The 18520-nt window shown below is 39.5% G+C and overlaps 1 protein-coding gene across 9 annotated transcripts in view; it reads right to left on the minus strand.

The window, feature by feature from the left end:
* LOC124609023 (serrate RNA effector molecule homolog) overlaps nt 1-18520 on the minus strand; it is a 199970-nt gene that overhangs the window by 90167 nt on the left and 91283 nt on the right. Inside the window, exon 1 of one of the 9 annotated variants that reach the window (XM_047140044.1) lies at nt 102-1056. The exons of the other annotated variants lie outside the window; for them this stretch is intronic. Coding sequence (XP_046996000.1) covers nt 102-130 — 29 coding nt within the window. The 5' untranslated portion in view covers nt 131-1056. Of the gene's footprint in view, nt 1-101; nt 1057-18520 lie in introns of those variants that run through there. 9 annotated transcript variants of the gene reach the window in all.

Below are 18520 nucleotides of genomic sequence, written 5' to 3' on the forward strand. Positions count from 1 at the left end.
ACCTTTGATTTTAATTCTGTACTGATTTTTTTCTTTCTCTTTTGTTTACACATTATGTTAATGGGGGTACTGTAAAAATTATCTGACTGATGAAGTCTCACCTGCTTGCTGGAATTTTTTTGTAGACCATGACGTAGCTATACAGAACAAACGCGAAAATACCTATCTCCTACGCGAAACCCATTGACATAATTATGTCTGGGTATTGTATCAAAACGACCACTGCATTGTGCTCAGTGGTACCTAACTAAAGATGATTATCTGGGTGCACCAAATACTTATTTGAAAATAAACATCAGACAAATCCTTTGGCTTCACATCTTCTTCCATATTCCATTAGTTCTCACTTTCAGTTTAGTATGAGTTAATCACAAACTGAAGCAGTTAAACTTCCATTGTATATTTTCCATTTTTTTCTGTATCATCATATTCATTTTCCATCTTTCATTTAATGGAGCATAACACATAAACACATTTAACACAAAGCAAATAATTGTTTTGCATCTTCGATGAGATGTAGAGTCCTCTTAATGTAAGAAAGGTGGCTGTAGGAAAAAATTGATTTTAGAATATAAGAGAATCTTGTTGAAAAATTTCATATTTTGCTCCTCTGCCTTCTGCCATTTATGCCTGAAACTAATAGCCTACAGGAACAATGAAGAACTGTTTCACTACATGGTGGCCCTCTAAAATATATACAGCAGAATTTGCCGAATAAAACTTTTTAACTTGTAACAAAACACAATGAGTGCTATAAATAAATAGATAATATAATCTATGGTATTGAACAGCCACTGAAATTGGTGTGAAGTGCTTGTAACAGGAAGTCAAATGCAGTGTAAGTTACGAACAAAGGTCTGAGGTCATAATTATTGGTCCTCCCATATTTGCAGTTAAGTACAAACAGATTTCTGTATCTACACAACTGAATGAAAGAAAATATATCTAAAGACATCTGTAAGGCAAAAACAGTAGACAAGCCAGGTACAAAACAAGCATTATCATCAGCCACATACTTAAAGAGACCAGGCATTACAATGGAAGATGTAAGATGAAAATCTCTTCTAAAGTAACAAACTCCTTTGAGTACAACTAAAACTTCACATTTCTCAATTTCTGTTACGGACAAATACTGTCCAGTATTATTCATTACACTGACTCTATAACATTGTGTCACTGCTTCCTTTAATGAATTACTATAAAATGCTATTCTTTCTGGAAGATAGATTCGGGAACAATAACAAGTACATCTGCATTTCCACGTCCAATCTAATGTAAGTGAATTTTTACACAAAAGCCTCATGGAATGCACTAGCAGAGCTTTCTCTCTATTTTATATTAATGTCTGACATCTTGATCACATAAAATTTGTTAATCTTGTAATTTATTGACAATGATGAGGATTTCTGGATTTTTAATTCATCTGACAACAAAGTTAGATGACTCAATTAGTAACATCCTTGGGTAATGGGTGAAACCAGAGTAAATGTTGAGTCTGATAGACAAAGATCAACCCAGTAACAACTGAAGTCAGTAACAAAAATTGCACTGTTTACTAGTCCTGTGAAAACTGGACATAGCTTTCTATTGTATGCTCCTATAAAAGCAAAAAGAATACATATCAAGAAACTGTAGTTAACACTTCAAAAAGTTCACAAAGACACCAGTTCATGAAGAAGTATGGTCCGGTCCATAGTTCATAACGTATTCAGATATTTTTAAATGTGTGTAACATCTGCCACTCCTTGTCCTAAATACTTTTTACTATCAGTGTTAACTCCATCAAAACACACAGCCAATCAATCTGAAAATATCACTTCTTATTTTGACCAGTGCTTACAAGCATAATATTCATAAACATAAAAGACTACTGACTTCATACAATATGAGGGTCTACTATGTTATAGAATTATAAATAAGGGGCTAATCTTTAACAGAGCAAATACTGGTGACCGCAAATTGTCATCTTCAGCACACAACACTAGAAAGCAGTGGACTGTAGATATAAATTATTGTCACTACAAAAAGGCAGCTAGCATATGAAGACTAAAGCATAAATAATTAAACTGTGTACAGAAGAGTTGAATAACTGCTTGCATTAGACTCACAGGTGGACCAACACATTATTGACTTGCTCAGTTTGTGAAGTTATCTCTTTTGATAAATTACCCATTTTTTTCTTAAACTGTAGTCATTGGTTTGTCTGTACATACACATTACATCTAATGATTTCCATCCCACTCAAATAATTCCTTCATGGTGTACCATAATTATTTTTTGTCATGGAGAGTAGTTATAATATTCTCCATAATGAACCAAACAGATATGGATGTAGACAAATGTAGGCTGCATTGAAAGAAGAGTTTTGTGAAGATTATTTGTAATATTGCTAATCCATATACAAATAAAATCTGAGTGCTGGAATGGCTATTGTAACACAAGATTATTATTTCTTCGCACATCAACGACTAAAAGGACGTTTGATAATTTCCAGGTAGTATCATACTATGCATCCAGCTGAAGCAGGAACATTGTTAGGTACGAATACAATAATACGTAAAACAAACAATTTTTATTGTGTGGAAAGAAAGAGGGAGAAAAAAAAATGAAAAATCTTTTCATTGCCAGATATTCTAATTATGGTGCAAGTAAAAGACAAATATCAATATTTGCTGCAAAAGATCTGTAAGCAATCTTTACAATACCACTTTCGAGTTAATGCTGAGAAGAAGAGCCCAGAACAAGATGATCATCTGTTTGTAATGCATACCTACAATTATGGAGACAGTCAAAATAAGATTTTGCACTGTATAATGCTAAATACATATCTCTTCCTAAGTCGACTACAAGGAAAGGTGCAGTTTATACACTGTAACGTTTTTTGGTCCACAACAAACTACACTGCCCAGTCCCTTTAATGTGATCACCTGTCAAAAGCCTGAATAACCAGTTTTTTCAGCACGGACCACTGCGGGACATGCAGGAAGTAAGTTAATGAGATTCGATAAGTTATCGACGGGGATGTAGAGCCATGTTGAGCCAGAACAAGATGGTCCCACAGATTCTCAACTGGGTTGAAATCCATGGAGTTTGCTGGTTAGGGGAGTACAGTAAACTCAATCTGGTGCTCCATGAATCATACTCACATATACTGCAAGCTGTGTGACACAATGCACTGTTCTGCTGGTAGGCGCTATTGTGCCAAAGAGAAAGAAACCTATTGTGCCAAGGAGAAAGAAAGCGCTTTAGGGCTGGACATGGTCACCGAAGATATATGTATACTTGTGTTGATCCATTGTGCCTTCCAGAATGATGAAATCACTCAGGGAGTGCCATGGAAACATTTCACAGACCACCATTCTCCCTTCTCTGGTCTGAACCTTTGCTTTCAGACATTTCATGCCATACAAGCAAATGGCCATCTGTCTGATGGAGTGCATAACAGGATTCATCTGTAAAGCCCACCTGTCACCAATCACTGAACATCCAGTTGCGGTGCGGTACTGGCATGCCAATTCCAGCCTTTGTCACTGATGAAAAGCAGTCAACATGGGTGCATGAACCATGCACCTACTGCAGAGGGCTGTGCGCAGCAACATTCACCGAATAGTAATTAAAGGAGACACTGTTCGTAGCCCCTTGGTTCATAACATATTCACATCTATTTGTTTGTAAACATATCCACAGCCATCATTCACCCCTGTCTCTACGGCTCATGATGCACCACACATGCCCTGTATAGCACCATTTTGCCTTGCACAGTATACTTTACAGTTCACAAACTTAGCCATGCCAGAAATGTTTCCAGATCTCTTCTCTCCACTGGTCCCACATACACCTCACCTTTGAAGCAGTGTGCCCTGTATGAGCCGAACGAAACGACAGACCCACCTCCTGAAGACCAGCCGTTCAGGCTCTCCCGAACGAATTCACATTCTGATATTCCACCCTGTGACGTTGGCGAGGCATAGTGGCACTTGGTTACCTGTGGTACTTCGTATGATGGCTCTACACAGACTGAATGTTGCCTACGACTGACCTGTCCGGTCACCCAAAAGAGGGCGCTGTTGGGCGTACATGGGTACCATCTCTCTGCTATATAAATCACTTATTATGGTTCAGCTGTTCTAAATGTCTCCTTATTGTGGTGTGTTGTAGGCTACTGCTTCTGAGTATTTCACTTCTTACTAACGCTAATGTACATTACTTTAACCCGCACATTACCAAACTTAATTATAAATTACGATTTTTTCATTCAGGAACAACAGATTACTGGCATGCAATTAAGTAACATATAGGTTCTCAACAGTGGTGTACAATAGGCAACAAATAAGAGAGTTTGAAAATCAATGCTGTTAAATTTACGGCATTGAAACACAAATTTCAACAATAAGAGACTTGGCTGTTGTTTACCAGCAGTTATCAGAGATGAACAGTCAGATATATAAAAGCACACATAATCAGATGAAGAAAGAACAGAGCATTATCATGTAGTAAATAACAATGGCTGACAACTCTGTAGAGAGGGCAGTAAAAAAGTAAGCTAGGTTTTATATAATGTATTTTATTAATGAAAGCTGCATCCGAAAGCTCTTTTAATTGTGCCTGACAACAACCTAACGTGTCCTCTTTACTATAAGTGGCAATCTGTCTTTCCGTACATCACTGTATGATGTACCTATGTATGTAAGTAACAAGAAAATTTCTAGGCCTGGAAGTAAGTAACCATGTTTATGAGGTCAAAAATACATTTAGAAATACGGAGTCAATTTTTAATTTAATGAACTTTGTTCAGTGTATTTCCTTGAAGTAGATTCTGCCCACAAAGTGTGGTTCTAGAATGTCTTCAAAATTATCATTTACACCTGTCATGATCTCTTCATTAAGTTAAATATTTTTTCCAGGCATCTGTGGAAGATGAGATAATAGTTTGGTCATCAGAGTGGATGTTACAACAATTCATACCTCAAATCCTTCCATTTTTCCCACTGCCATGGCACTTTAGAGGGAATTAGCATTTCCTGAAAGATTAATTGTTTTTCTTTTGCAATCCTTGCTGCTTCTCAATTTTTCTTTTCTTTTCTATTTTTTGTTTTGCACCCGTCCGCCCAAGTGCACAATATATACGAACACAATGCAAATAAAAACATCAGTGTTCAGTAATACCCAACAAGGCAAGCTGGTAATGCAGCAGTAGTAGAACTAATGTGCTCATGTGACTAGGTACAGCCACACTCTGATTAAAGTGGCACCCGTTGTTACATTGCAGTGCAAGCATGGAATGTGAGTGCAGAAAATGACTTCACTGGCTGGTCCAATGGCTTCTGGTTAACGCAATCAAATTTTCTGACAACAAGACAGAGAGGGGATTTATCATGCCTGTAGAAGACAGCAATTGAACAAGCAGCCAACATGTTTAAGTTCAGCAACAGGATGCTTTGCAAATTACAGAAAGAAGAACATGATGCCGAAGTTTCTACACCGAAGGAGGAGAAATCAGATGCTTGCACAAACGATATGGATAAATGTATTATCAAGCAGCAATTTCTACACACAATATAAAGAAATGCCGACTTTGTGAAAACTGCACAGCTTATCTCGCACACAAATGAACTTAAAGTCTAGCAACAAATCTCTTAAAAAAGACTGTTCTGCCCATGGGATGAAGTTTTCAAAGGTGCTACAATAAATGTGTGACAAGACACAGTTGCAAAAAGGCAATATGAACCATCCGATTCAAAGCGGCCTCGATTTACCTATATGAAACATTGATTCACATACATTCACAATTGATTTGCACATGTTACAGTGTAAACGAATTTTGGCAAAACTTAACACTGTGCAAGAAATATTATTGAACGAAAATGCTAGTCAGTGTTTAATTATTGTGCATGCAGGCAGTGACATGGGTTGATAATTAAGTGTTCACTTTTCACATACAACAAACACCAAAACAATGGAATATCACTCAAAAATGGACCGTGAAGTAGTCTTCTTTATTTGTGAAGAATGGTATTGTATCTATCTTTAATGCAACAAGATATACAAATGCTGAAATATTTTCCAAATTAACAAAACTAACCAGCAACAACCATATTAGCCTTAACAGCAGGCTAATTTGGAAATTATTGTACATATTTTCTTTTACTGGCAAATGCTCTCACCGCCATCATTTACTGGATGCAAGACATTCGATAACTCAAAAGGGGAAGGGTGGGTTCCAATTTTCCAAACACTGTATGGTGGTGGGCAAATAAAGGAAATAAAGAAGTTAATAAGATGAGTAAATGATGCAGCAAAGGTTTAGGAATAAAATAAATACAATTAATTAAAGAATGACTGGTCAGCGTCTATTAGCTCAGTGAGCTTGGTTGTTCCAGAAGGCCTCAACAATCTTTGGTCCTATCCGGTCCTCGTATTGACCAGGACAGGACAGTAAAACACAAGCAATAATGAACTGTGCAAGCAAATTCAACTTTACCAAGATGGTACACAATCCACCCGTCGACAGACAGCAACTGGACTTTCAGAGTCAAGAGAGTCAGCCAAGCACAGCAGATAAAATCAGATAAACTTCCATACAAGCAGAAAGCTTTCATTGGAACACTAAACATACACTGATCCGGACAGAAAAATTACATAATTTCACTCAAGAAATTGACCGACAAAAAATTCTTATACTTGCTCTTCAAGAAACACGACTGACTGACAATGAAACTGCGGACTACAGGAATTACCGCACCTTCAAGAGCAAAACACAACAGAAGGTCGCGAAAGGTGCACCAATCTTTGGAAAGGCCTTTCTTGTACACAAACCCATCATCAATGCTGTTAAAGAAATCACAGCCAACAACAATCGACTCATGACCATGAGCATTCAGATGCCAATAAAATATATACACTCATCAATGTGTATGCGCCCACTAATATCGAAAACAAGAAAAATCCCAAAACTGTTGAAAAATTTTGGAACAAGCTTGAAAAAACTATGGCCAAATTCAACAACACAACATGCAAATCCTAATGGGAGACTTCAACACTCATCTCGGGAAAGAAAAAGCTTATCGAAAAATTATCGGCAAAAATTCTGCACACCAAAACACTAACACTAATGGCACACATCTGATTGACATTCCAACAATGCAACCTCAAAGTTATGCCCACCTACTTCAGAAAACTGCCACAAAAACAGAAAACATTGCGATCCCCCATCCAACATCTTGGTGAATATCAGGTCGACCACATTGCCATCTCCTACACCCACTACAGAATCATCTATGACAAGCCCAAAGATATGCAAACATCAGCTTGGACCACTACCTCAACTGAGTTAAAGTAAAATTCTCTCCGAGAGTACAACATAAAAAAAAAATCACATATCCAAAAGTTTGACACATCTAGAATTCAAGAAACAAGGATCCCAGAAGAATGGGAAAAAGAACCAACCAACAACTGGACTGACTTCTGTAGCAAAATAATCAGAAAAGCCAAAGAATTAATCCCATTTAAGAAAGTCATCATCAATCACCGAATTGCCTTTCAAAAATACAACAGCAACAAATGGCCAGAAACCCTGAAACACTTCCTCGATATTCGTAAAGAGGCAAACAGAACCATCACAAAAACCAAACGCAACTACATCACCAAACTGCTCAAATCTATTGAGGGCAGCTTCAAAAATTACAACAGCAGACATTTCTGTAGCGCTTTCACTAACAGAATTAAATTTTACTCACCACAAAATTTGACCTTCACGAGAAAAGATGGGAAACTCGCACTCATCTACCAAGAAAACTGCAAAGAACTGGCACACTACTTTTCTGACATGCTTAATTGCCCGGAACCGTCCAAACAATTCTCATACAAATCCCCAAGTCACACGAAACCCAACACCGATCTGCTGACACAAGAAGAAATCCAACATCACATCGCAAAACTGAAGAATGGAAAGACATCAGGAGAAGATGGAATCACCACAGAATTACTGAAAAATCTTGGAACCTGATCATTACAGGAAATCATACAGATCATTCAGGACATATGGCAAAGTGGAACCCTCCCAGACAATTGGAAACTTGCACTCATCCACCCACTTCACAAAAAAGGAGACAAATCTGACATGAGTAACTACAGAGGACTCACTCTCCTTTCTGTTTCTTACCTTGCCTCTTACAATCCGAACACCTAATACATGAATACCAAGCGGAGTTCAGACCACACAGATCATACACTGAACGAATTTTCAACCTGAAGCCTATACTGAAAATTCGAGCTACATGAAATCTCCCAATCATCTGCACATTTGTCTACTTCAAGAAAGCTTACAACTCCATTGGCTGACAATTTCTGTTTAATATACTCAAAGAAAACAATCTGGATCCAAAAGCACAATGCCTCATCCTACACACCCTAAGAGAGACAACTTCCAAAGTCAAATTCAATGGAGAAATCTCAGTACCTTCTCCCATCAAGACTGGCATCCAGCAGGGTGATGGCTTCTCCCCACTACTTTTCAACATCTTTTTAGACAAAGTCATCAAAGAATGGGAACAAGAACTGAAAAATCCAAAGATCTGGAGACCCATCAGGCTAGGAAAAGAAAAGGATAACATTGATGTCAAATGCCTAGCCTTTGCTGATGACCTTGCGATCTTTTCTGGTGATTAACAAACAGCAATCCATCTGATTGAAGTCCTCAAAGAAGATCCTGAGAAAGTTGGACTGCAAATTTTTCTAAAACAGAATTGATGCTTACAAAACACATCTAATCACAAAATACAGCACAGTAAAAAAGGTTAACCACTTCAAGTACGTAGGAGAAATTACTGAGCCTACAGATACAGAAAGTTTAGCACAGAAAACACGGAAACTCAAAATGCAGGTATGGGAAAGGTGCCAGCATCTACAATAAAAAATGCATAATCATCAACACAAAAGTTTGACACTACACGACTGTTATCAAACGTGAAACGCTCTACACCAGCAAGACTCTAAACCTTAATTACAAAGGAGACCTAGAAAATATCAAAAAGGCTGAAAGAAAAATCATCCAAAAAATCCTTGTCCCAAAATTCACAGACAAAGGATACCGTCTACACTCACTCACAGTCACAGAAAAATATTCAACATCGAAACTGATTTCTACAAACAACGACTGAAATTCTATGGACACATTATGAATCTAGATGACAACCAACTAACAAAGAAAATTTTGATGTACTTACAGAAACTGAAAACGGCAACAGTCTGGATAGAACAGTTCCAAACTGACCTAAAAAAGGCCTAAATCCCACTGACAGACATCAAAGATCAAAATGTCTTCAAACATAAGGTCTACAGATGGGAAATTTCATCAGAAGACAAACCCAAGGTATCTAGAAGAAAGAGGGGTCCGGTGAATGTCAAGCTAAGCATAGCGAGATGAAACAATTCTGGAAGAGCAAGAAAAATAACAATTCTCGAAGAGCAGGAAAAATAACAGCCACAGCTCATAATTTGCTTTATGTGATCCTCTCTGCATCCAAACAATGTAAATAAATAAATAATGAATAGAGTCATTTTGATAAAGATTTAAGAATTTCATCACACCTGCTGTGTCTCCAACTCACAACCTCTTACAGGTCAGGTATATGTCTTACATCTCTTAAGCTACACCACTATTCAGGACAACTCTGTGTTGACTCCAGAGTCTACAGTATCAAGCAAATTCTTTTTGTTGGTTACTCGAAATGTCTTCACGCTTTGGTACATGTCTAGCCATTACAAGTGCCCAAAATGTTTGATTACAATAATGTCAAACCATGACACCTTCACAACTATTCTCCACAGTGCATGTGATCTGGCAGAAGCAAAAAAAAATGTCATATGGATAAAATTTTTAGACATCTCTTCTTGAAGAATGCCATCTATTTTTTATATATACATACCTACATATGTATATATAAAACCTACAAAGGTGCTGACAATCTCATTTAACAGAGATGACTAAATTTTAACAATAAATTTGCATAATCTATTTGTGTTAGACAAGTGAACACTTGAAAACCGGTATTTGATCAGATTAGCAAAAGAGATAGAAGCCTAACACTTAAACACATGGAAACATCGCATTTGGATTTTGAAATTAGATTTTCATCTTTGGCAAACTGTGCCACGTAAACGTGGTGACAGAGGCGCTGTATGCGACACCAGACCTCTCATAAAACTACCAAAGCAAATACCAGTATTACCTGCCCCTCTCTGCTTTTTGGGCAACATAAGGGTGCTGCTACCATGGCAAGATTACCACTACGCTTTGCTGAATAATAAGAACTTTTCACCTTTTCTGAACAACAGAAGTAACTCTGTGTTGGTGGTGGTGGTGGTGGTGGTGGTGGTGGTGGAAGGATACGCAAATGGATCGAACACTATCCCTAAACAGAACTCAGTAAATTATTCTAATTATTATACTTCACGATTATATATAAGTAACCTGGCAGACACAAATTTAACTCCTTGAGGCTGTTTGCAGCTGATCCAGATTTACAGATGTGGATCACACTGCTGGAATGAAGGGGCCCAAGATTATTTGACTGGAAAAATCACTGGTTGGTCACTGAAATCTGTTAGAACTGTCATGTGACTTTCCGAAATGAATTACACTGGATGACCTCATAAACGTAACCGTGGGGAAGACAGCTGCCAGACTAAAATATATTGGTAGAATCAAAAGTATTCGTAATTCACTCATGACAGAGGTCACAGGTACAAAAATTGACACTTGCACTGAGGCTGGCACTTGGGCACTAACACAACACACACTAGATGATGCCTATGGTTGCTACAACAACCCCCTTGGCAGGAGCCAAGTGCCACCTAGAAAGTGCATCAGGAAGTGCACATGACAGCCAGATCTCAAGGTGCGGTGTGGTACAGAAGCTGCTGGTGAAGGCAGTGCAGTTATCTGGGTCACTTCTGGGGCACAGGTGGGCACTGGACCAAGTGGCGGAGGACATGCTAGCAGTTGGTCCACAGGGGATAGCGGCTCATGCAACACATAGGCCGGCTTAACTGTTTCCGGCAACTGTGGTACATTTTCCATTGAAGGGAATGTCCATGGTGCACTCTCCCCTGCTGACAACCTGATGCTGACCAGTGTTCAGCAGCTTGAGGACCAGTCTAATGCCTTCCCTAGGTAGCATGACATGTGAGCATGAGGTGAGGTCCTTGTGCGCGAACAGCGGACTGGTACTGTGTTTGGGTGGTTGTGGGGAGCATAACTCCTCAATGTACTCTCTGAGCATAGATGGGTCTATCTTTTGTCATGCGATGGCTTCTATGAAACCTCAGGATAGTCTCAGTGTTTCCCCACGCACTAACTCTGCCGAGGAACCACCCAGGTCTGATCTCGTAGGTGCTGCAAAGCCCGAGGACAACGATTGGCAAAGCCTTTGCCTCAGTCCATCCCACTGCACAGCACATCAGGGCTGCTTTTAGGGTGTGGTGCCATGGTTCTATCATTCCTTTGCTGACGAGGTGGTAGCCAGTCATTCAATGATGGCTCATGCCACAAAGTGTTGCCAGTTTTGCGAACAACTCTGACTCAAACTGCCAGCCTCTATCGGTTGTGACATGGAGAGAGTCGCCGAACTACGATATCCAGTGTCCTATGACGGCCTGCGCCAAGGTTTCGGCTGAGGTGTTGTCTATCAGAATTGCTTCAGGCTAACGAGTGGATGTGTCGACAGTGGTAGCAAGTAGCACTGGCTGTTTGAGGCGATCCGATTTCAATGTGGACTTGTTTAAAGCTCACTGTAATATTGAGGAAATTACCTACTGGTACATGAAATATACCAGCTAAACTTGATGATTGTCACATGCATTGTCACATGAAGCAAGCTAGAACTAAACAGAGCGTAGACCTCATACCTGGGTGGCTCAGGTCGTGCATGGATTCAAATGCTTGCTGACAAACGTTTGGAGGCAGGTATGGTTGTGGCCTGGCTGTGGACACATCAAAATACACTTGTTTGCCAGTGCCAGGAATGTCCACCAGTTGTAGTTGTCATGATGACCGCATGTCTTGTAAGCTCTTGATCCGACATCTGTGCTTCTGCGAGTGCTGTATACCGATTCTAGAGGTGCTTCCAACAAGAGAGAGGCAGTCTGGCACGCTGCTGTCCATACCTGAGATGTCAGCAGTGTATGGGCTATGTACAGCTTCTGATTGTATTGTTTCGCTGAGCAGCTAAGGTTATTTTGTCCGAAGGCGAAAGTCAATGGCTTGTGGTCAGTAAACATTGTGAAGGCTCGAAGTTCAACATCAACATGAGGGCAGAAGTACTTGATGGTTTTGTACATTGCCACTAACTCCCTGTCGTATGCACTCCATTTCTTCTGTAAGGCAATCAGATTTTTAGAAAATAAAGCTAGCAGCTGCCACTTCTTGTCAACACATTGTTCAAGTACACCGCCTATTGCCGTCTGACTCGAGTCTACTACTAGTACTACAGCTAACTGTGCATTCGGCATTCAGCCAACTGTGCACTGTTTAGACTTATCAAATGTCACGATCATATCGCCTGTCGAGGTAATTGTTAAGTTGACTTTAAACTTCGGACCCACGTGGGTAGCTGTCAGTGGCAGGTATCGTCAATAAAAGCTCAGCATGTCTAAATAGCACCTCAATTCTTTGTATATGGCTCACCAGAGCAGCTGGTGGATAGCCTCAAACTTGTCCGGCAATGGTAGCAAATCTGAGGGAGTAATGAGGTGCCCTACATAGTCTATCTGCAGCTGTCCAAAGATGCACTTTGCAATGTTCAGTATGATTCCATTTTCACTCAGTCATTGGAAAACCTGGATGAGATGCTGGTAGAGTTGTTCTGGTGATGCAGAGAACACTAAGATCTCGTCCAAGCAGCAATGAATCGATAAACTTCTTCCACATCTACGCCGCGTTCCAGAAGCTGAAAGTCAAGACCTTGCTCTCAAATAAGCTAAATGGCATAATAATGGCTGTCTTTGCATGTCCTCATCTGCCACCACTGGAATCTGTGTGAAGGCCTTGGTGCAATCTAGTACAATGCATACATAAGCGCTGCTCAATGCATAGTAGCACTCATGGAGCAGAGGTACTGAGAATCTGTCAGGAATCATGCAGGTGTTAAGAGCTCTGTAATCTCCACAAGGTCACCATGCACCACACTTCTTAGGAATGAGGTGCAGGGTGAAGACCATGGGCTATCACATGTACACTTAATGCCCTCTTTGATCCCGTTATCAAACTATGCTTTTGCTACCTTCAACTAGTTGAACGCTATGTGATGGACAGTACTGCGTCGGACATCCTTCGGTATGCCTGGTGGCTTCAGTAACGCCAGAAAGTCTTTCAGCAGTGCAGCATATTCGTTGTCTGCAGTAGTTGTCAGCCAGGCGGACTGGATGGGTGTGTGGCGAGGGAAGCTTGCAGCCATCAGCCTGGTGGTCTGGTCTAGAAAGTGGGCATTGGCCATGAGTGGCAAAATGTTATAGTATGTCAGGAAATGTGCACCTATAATTGGCTCTCACATGTCTGCACAGTGAAATTCCATGGGGACACGCAGCAAAAGCCGAAGTCCAGTTCTATTCTGTTCAGGCCATACGTGGGGGCAGGCTAGTTATTTGCGGCCACTATGCAGAATGTTGAACATGGGAAACACCAATGTAGCAGCATGGGTGGGTAAATGCATAAATCTGAGCTGGTGTCTATCACGTACTTATGGCCGATGTGTCGATTGCTGATGAATAGGCACTATACTATTGGACGGTAATCTGACAAAGCACCTACGGACGATTGCTGCTGGCGTTTGGGTACACACACGGCTTGGTGCAGCATTGTGCACATTCCCCGAAATGCTGATGGGACCACCAGATCTCCTTCTGTGCATCAGGCATTGGTGCAGGAGAGAGAGCACCTTCTATCCCTTTGCCAGCTGTGACCTCCACCAACACTGCAACACACTACCAGTTGGCCAATTTGTAGCATCAGCTGATCAACTTTCACCGCTAACACCTCATACTCAGTGTGCACTAATTCAGTAGTTGTACTCACACACTGCGCAGTTGATACAGTCATGGGTGCAGGCTATATGGCATCCAGTACTTTGCCGACCAGTTCTCCCATGGTGTCTAGCGGCACCTCTGACTGTGTCACAATAATTTTCTTGTTAGAGGGACTCAAGCAACTACTCCAGGTCACACGCAATAGCTGATCCGGTACAGTACCCATGTCAATTCTGCTTCTATGCTGCCCAGATACCGTGGCAGTGTTCATTCCATAATATTCTCTTGGGTCAGTACCTGTTTGATGCGTTCCTCTTGAGATGCAGAAACACTGAAGATGAGTTCCGACTTCAAGCGGTCATACGCATTCCCTTCAGGTGGTGCGACGATGAAGTCCTGAACTCCTGCCGCGTACTGCTGTTCCAATTGGCTCACCACCAATGTCAATTTAGAAGCATCTGTAGTCACACAAAAATAGGAAAATTTTGCCTCCATCTGGGCAAACCACAAGGCCGAACTGTGAAGCCAGAATGGCAGTAACCCCACAGATAGTCTGGACAGAGTCGGGTTCAGGCATTGATTATGTTGTTTACTTGTGTTATGTACGTGTAGGCAGCCAATCATGTTAGGGTCCACAATTTGGCTGCTGGGTACGAGAATCAAGCGTTGAGATTCTACTATGCCTGCTACACGAATAACAGATACACCACGATATCTTCATAACAACAACATAACTTTATTTGATCACAGAATGCTAAATACAGAGCTCGTGAGGACAAATAGTAAATACAGAGCTCGTGAGGACAAATAGTAAATACTGGGCACGTGAGACTAAGAATGCGAGAACAGATCAGTTGCACTTGGTGATCTCGTTGTTTTCTTGCATTACTAGGACACTGTACATAGGAACCCATACAAGACTAAAGGCAAAAAAGTAGAATAACGAACTTACAAAATATAATGAAACAAGAAATAAAAGCTCTGAACCTAACGAGAACAAAACACAGTGCCCCTAGTAGAATGTGCCAACTTGGTGTACGCATGAAAATTAACACTTGCACTCGGGTTGACATGCGTGCACTAACACAACACACTACAGATGGTGGCTGCAATTGCTACTGACTCCAAGACAAGTACCATGAATCATCACCAATTTATTTACTCAAGTGTGTGAGTGTTGCAAATATGTTCAAGGATCTCTATGATAGGAGACGACTTACATGGAAGTATTAATAACTGTTCTACCATGTTGCAGCCACATTTGGTATGTAGGACAGAGGGAATGATTCTTGTATCCAATGTGCTACACACCACATAATGCCATTTTGAGTACATACATTTAAGAAGAATACCTAAGAAATAATTTTATCTTGAGTAGCACTTACTATCAAGTAGACTTGACCTAACACACACACACACACACACACACACACACACACACAGTCAGGACACTATATGTAACAAAATAGCTTGTGTAGAAGATACGAAAAGGGTATTATTAAGGATATTTGCAGGTTTATGACAGTCACAAGTAACAATTTAGCAATAATAACAACAACCTACTGTTCTCTACATATGATTTGTCTCACATATGGCAGAACACTGCAGATTAACAAACAGAAGCAAAATTAGATACAGATATAAAACAAAAGTTGGAAACAACAGTCTCCATATCTGAAATGCATGAAATAATATAATCTGCCGTACAAAACTCCAGAAGAGGGAATATCAGCTTTTTCATCTTAAGCCATTTTACAGTGTGAGTGTTGATGCTCAATGTATTGTGTTTTGCCAATACAATTGCACAAAATATCCTCTGCTTTCTGGACATTTTGACTAACAGGAAATATACTGTATATATTTTACAAGGGCCACCAGTGATTTAAAAATTATTATAAATACATAGCAAATAATATTCTGGCAGTAGCTAGACATGCATGGACAATAATTATTTCATATCAACAGAATACTGATAGTCAACAACTAATTTTACAAAATGAACATTTTATTGCTCACAAAATTTTCTAACAGCGAGAAATAAATGTGATTTGAAGGACATGTGGGCAAAAGGTAGGAGTAATGATTGAGAGAGGAAGAAATAATACTTCTAATTCAAGGAGAAAATAAGGAAACAGTTCATTAAAGAAAAATCAATAAAAATTAAAGCATGGTTTCAAAAAATTGCTAACATATCTGGAATAAACACAAAACTATATAATATACACACACACAATATGGTCAAAAGTCTATGGACTTCCCAGTAAAAGCATTCCATGTGATGAGAGGCTACACTTCTGAAGGTATATAAATGCAGGCTCAATGTGAATAGACATGTTCTGGACCACTGTTAGCAGTGTAATTCTGAAGTAGACCAGTCAGGAAAACAATAAATCCAATCATTCTTCTGAAAGGTCAAAAAAATAAAGTGATATGGAGCACCTAATAAAATACAATGAAAAACTGAATGTCACATATCCCAATCAGCTACTGCACAGGACTTACATAAACAGCTAAGATACAGAAGTCTGCTACAGCACGAGATGGAAAAAGATTATTTCTTTTGTGGTTAAGATCATGTTGCTGTCCACTGACACTGATGAATGTGTACTGTAACCTGGGGCAGGAAGGTTGGGGAGGCACATATAATTTGCTAGTCCAATAATGCCCAATAGAGGAAGGGCACCCCAGGGCAGTTGTCAGCACACTCATTGGCAGGCCCAGCCAGTGTATGCTAACTGCCTATTGTATGCATTCTGCACATATACAACCGACCACCCCTACCAGCGTGTGCTTGGCCTGTGGGGCAAAAAATCAGATGTCCAAAGACTTTTGGCCACAAAGTGCTGTATAAAAAAATATGTAACTAAACAAATTAAGCAGTTTCCAAATATTAAATAAATTATTTTGGTGAAATATTACAATCCTTTTGGGAGCTATAGCTGCATTGTTGCAAATAAGCATACAGATGTCAGTTGGTGCATGGTCTACACCTTTTTTGTCTAGTAATAAACAAAGTAATTCATGTCAGATGGCTAATAACCTAACTAACAGAAATGTAAAGCGAACCATAAAAAGTGTATTTCGTAAATCACCAAAAATCCAATGTTTAGAGCTGACCTCATACGCATATCTTATCAAACACAGGCAAAGGAATTTGTCTACCTCGAACTAAATGGAACAACATTAGGAGAAAAACATAGTTCCAAATTTTATAAGTAAACAGAAAGTTCTCCTGACAACATTTGGAATAAGAGGTGACTTTGTCCTTTACTGATTTTAGTAACAACCTACCTGTCTTGCAGAAATCTTGATAAATTTATCATTTGACTAGTTTTTATTTCACAAGGAAATTGCTACTTACCATATAGTGGAGATGCTGAGTCGCAGATAGGCACAACAAAAAGATTTTCACACTTAAAAGCTTTCAGCCAATTGCCTTTGTCAACAATAGACACACACACACACACACACACACACACACACACACACACACACACACACACACACACACACACATGACTGCAACTGAAACCAGCAGTCGTGTGAGAGTTGCGTTTGTGTGAGTGTGTGTATTGTTGACAAAGGCCATTGGCCGAATGCTGTAAGTGTGAAAACCTTTTTGTCGTGCCTATCTGCGACTCAGCATCTCTGCTATATGGTGAGTATCTACTTTCCTTCTCATAATATTGTTACACTCCATCCTGGATTTTCCGCTGTTTGATTTCACAAGAAATTTTCTGCAATTACTCATGACTGTAGGTATACTGATATAAAATATTGTCAAGGGTGACAACTTCTGTCATATATGAAAATGCTATAAATTTTACTTTCACAGACAGTGTTAAACAAGGATCTCTAATGACATAGTTGTTGATACTGAAAGTGCGATAGCTGAAGCTTTTCCATGTTCCCAGCACTGGACACTGGAAAGTAAATATCTTTTATCATATTACACCGTAACTGTCATTGTCACTTTTTGAATTTTGATAGTGGAAACTGTTGCTTCTAATTACATTGCAGGGAATCCTCTACCCATAATGAAGTGACTGACTTGCAATGTTTGTCTTTTGAAATATCTACAATAGTGTCGCACATGGCATCAACACTGTTGATTAAGCCTAATTTTTTTCAAGACTGTGATTAAGTGATGAATTTATACATACATTAATTTTCCTTAATGTACATTAAAGGTATCTTATTTCTAATCATGGATGATATTCATGAGAAGCTGGGCCACACACTGGAATTTTCTGGCATTAATATCACAATGGACAAAATTATTTCCTTTAAAATGTATATGACCTGTTGGCAGAAATTTGTACGAGTTCTAGATTTCAAATAAGATAAATAAATTTACAGCTGCTGCAATACTAATTTTTTAGACAGTTGTTTCTGACATACTGACAATTGGAACAGCAACCATCTATAGGCTACCTATTTTGGTATCAAGTACCATCATCAGGCCATTCTGTGATTAAAAAAAAATCAAAGTACACAG

Source organism: Schistocerca americana, chromosome 1 (genome assembly GCF_021461395.2).
Source record: "Schistocerca americana isolate TAMUIC-IGC-003095 chromosome 1, iqSchAmer2.1, whole genome shotgun sequence".
Lineage (NCBI taxonomy): Eukaryota > Metazoa > Arthropoda > Insecta > Orthoptera > Acrididae > Schistocerca > Schistocerca americana.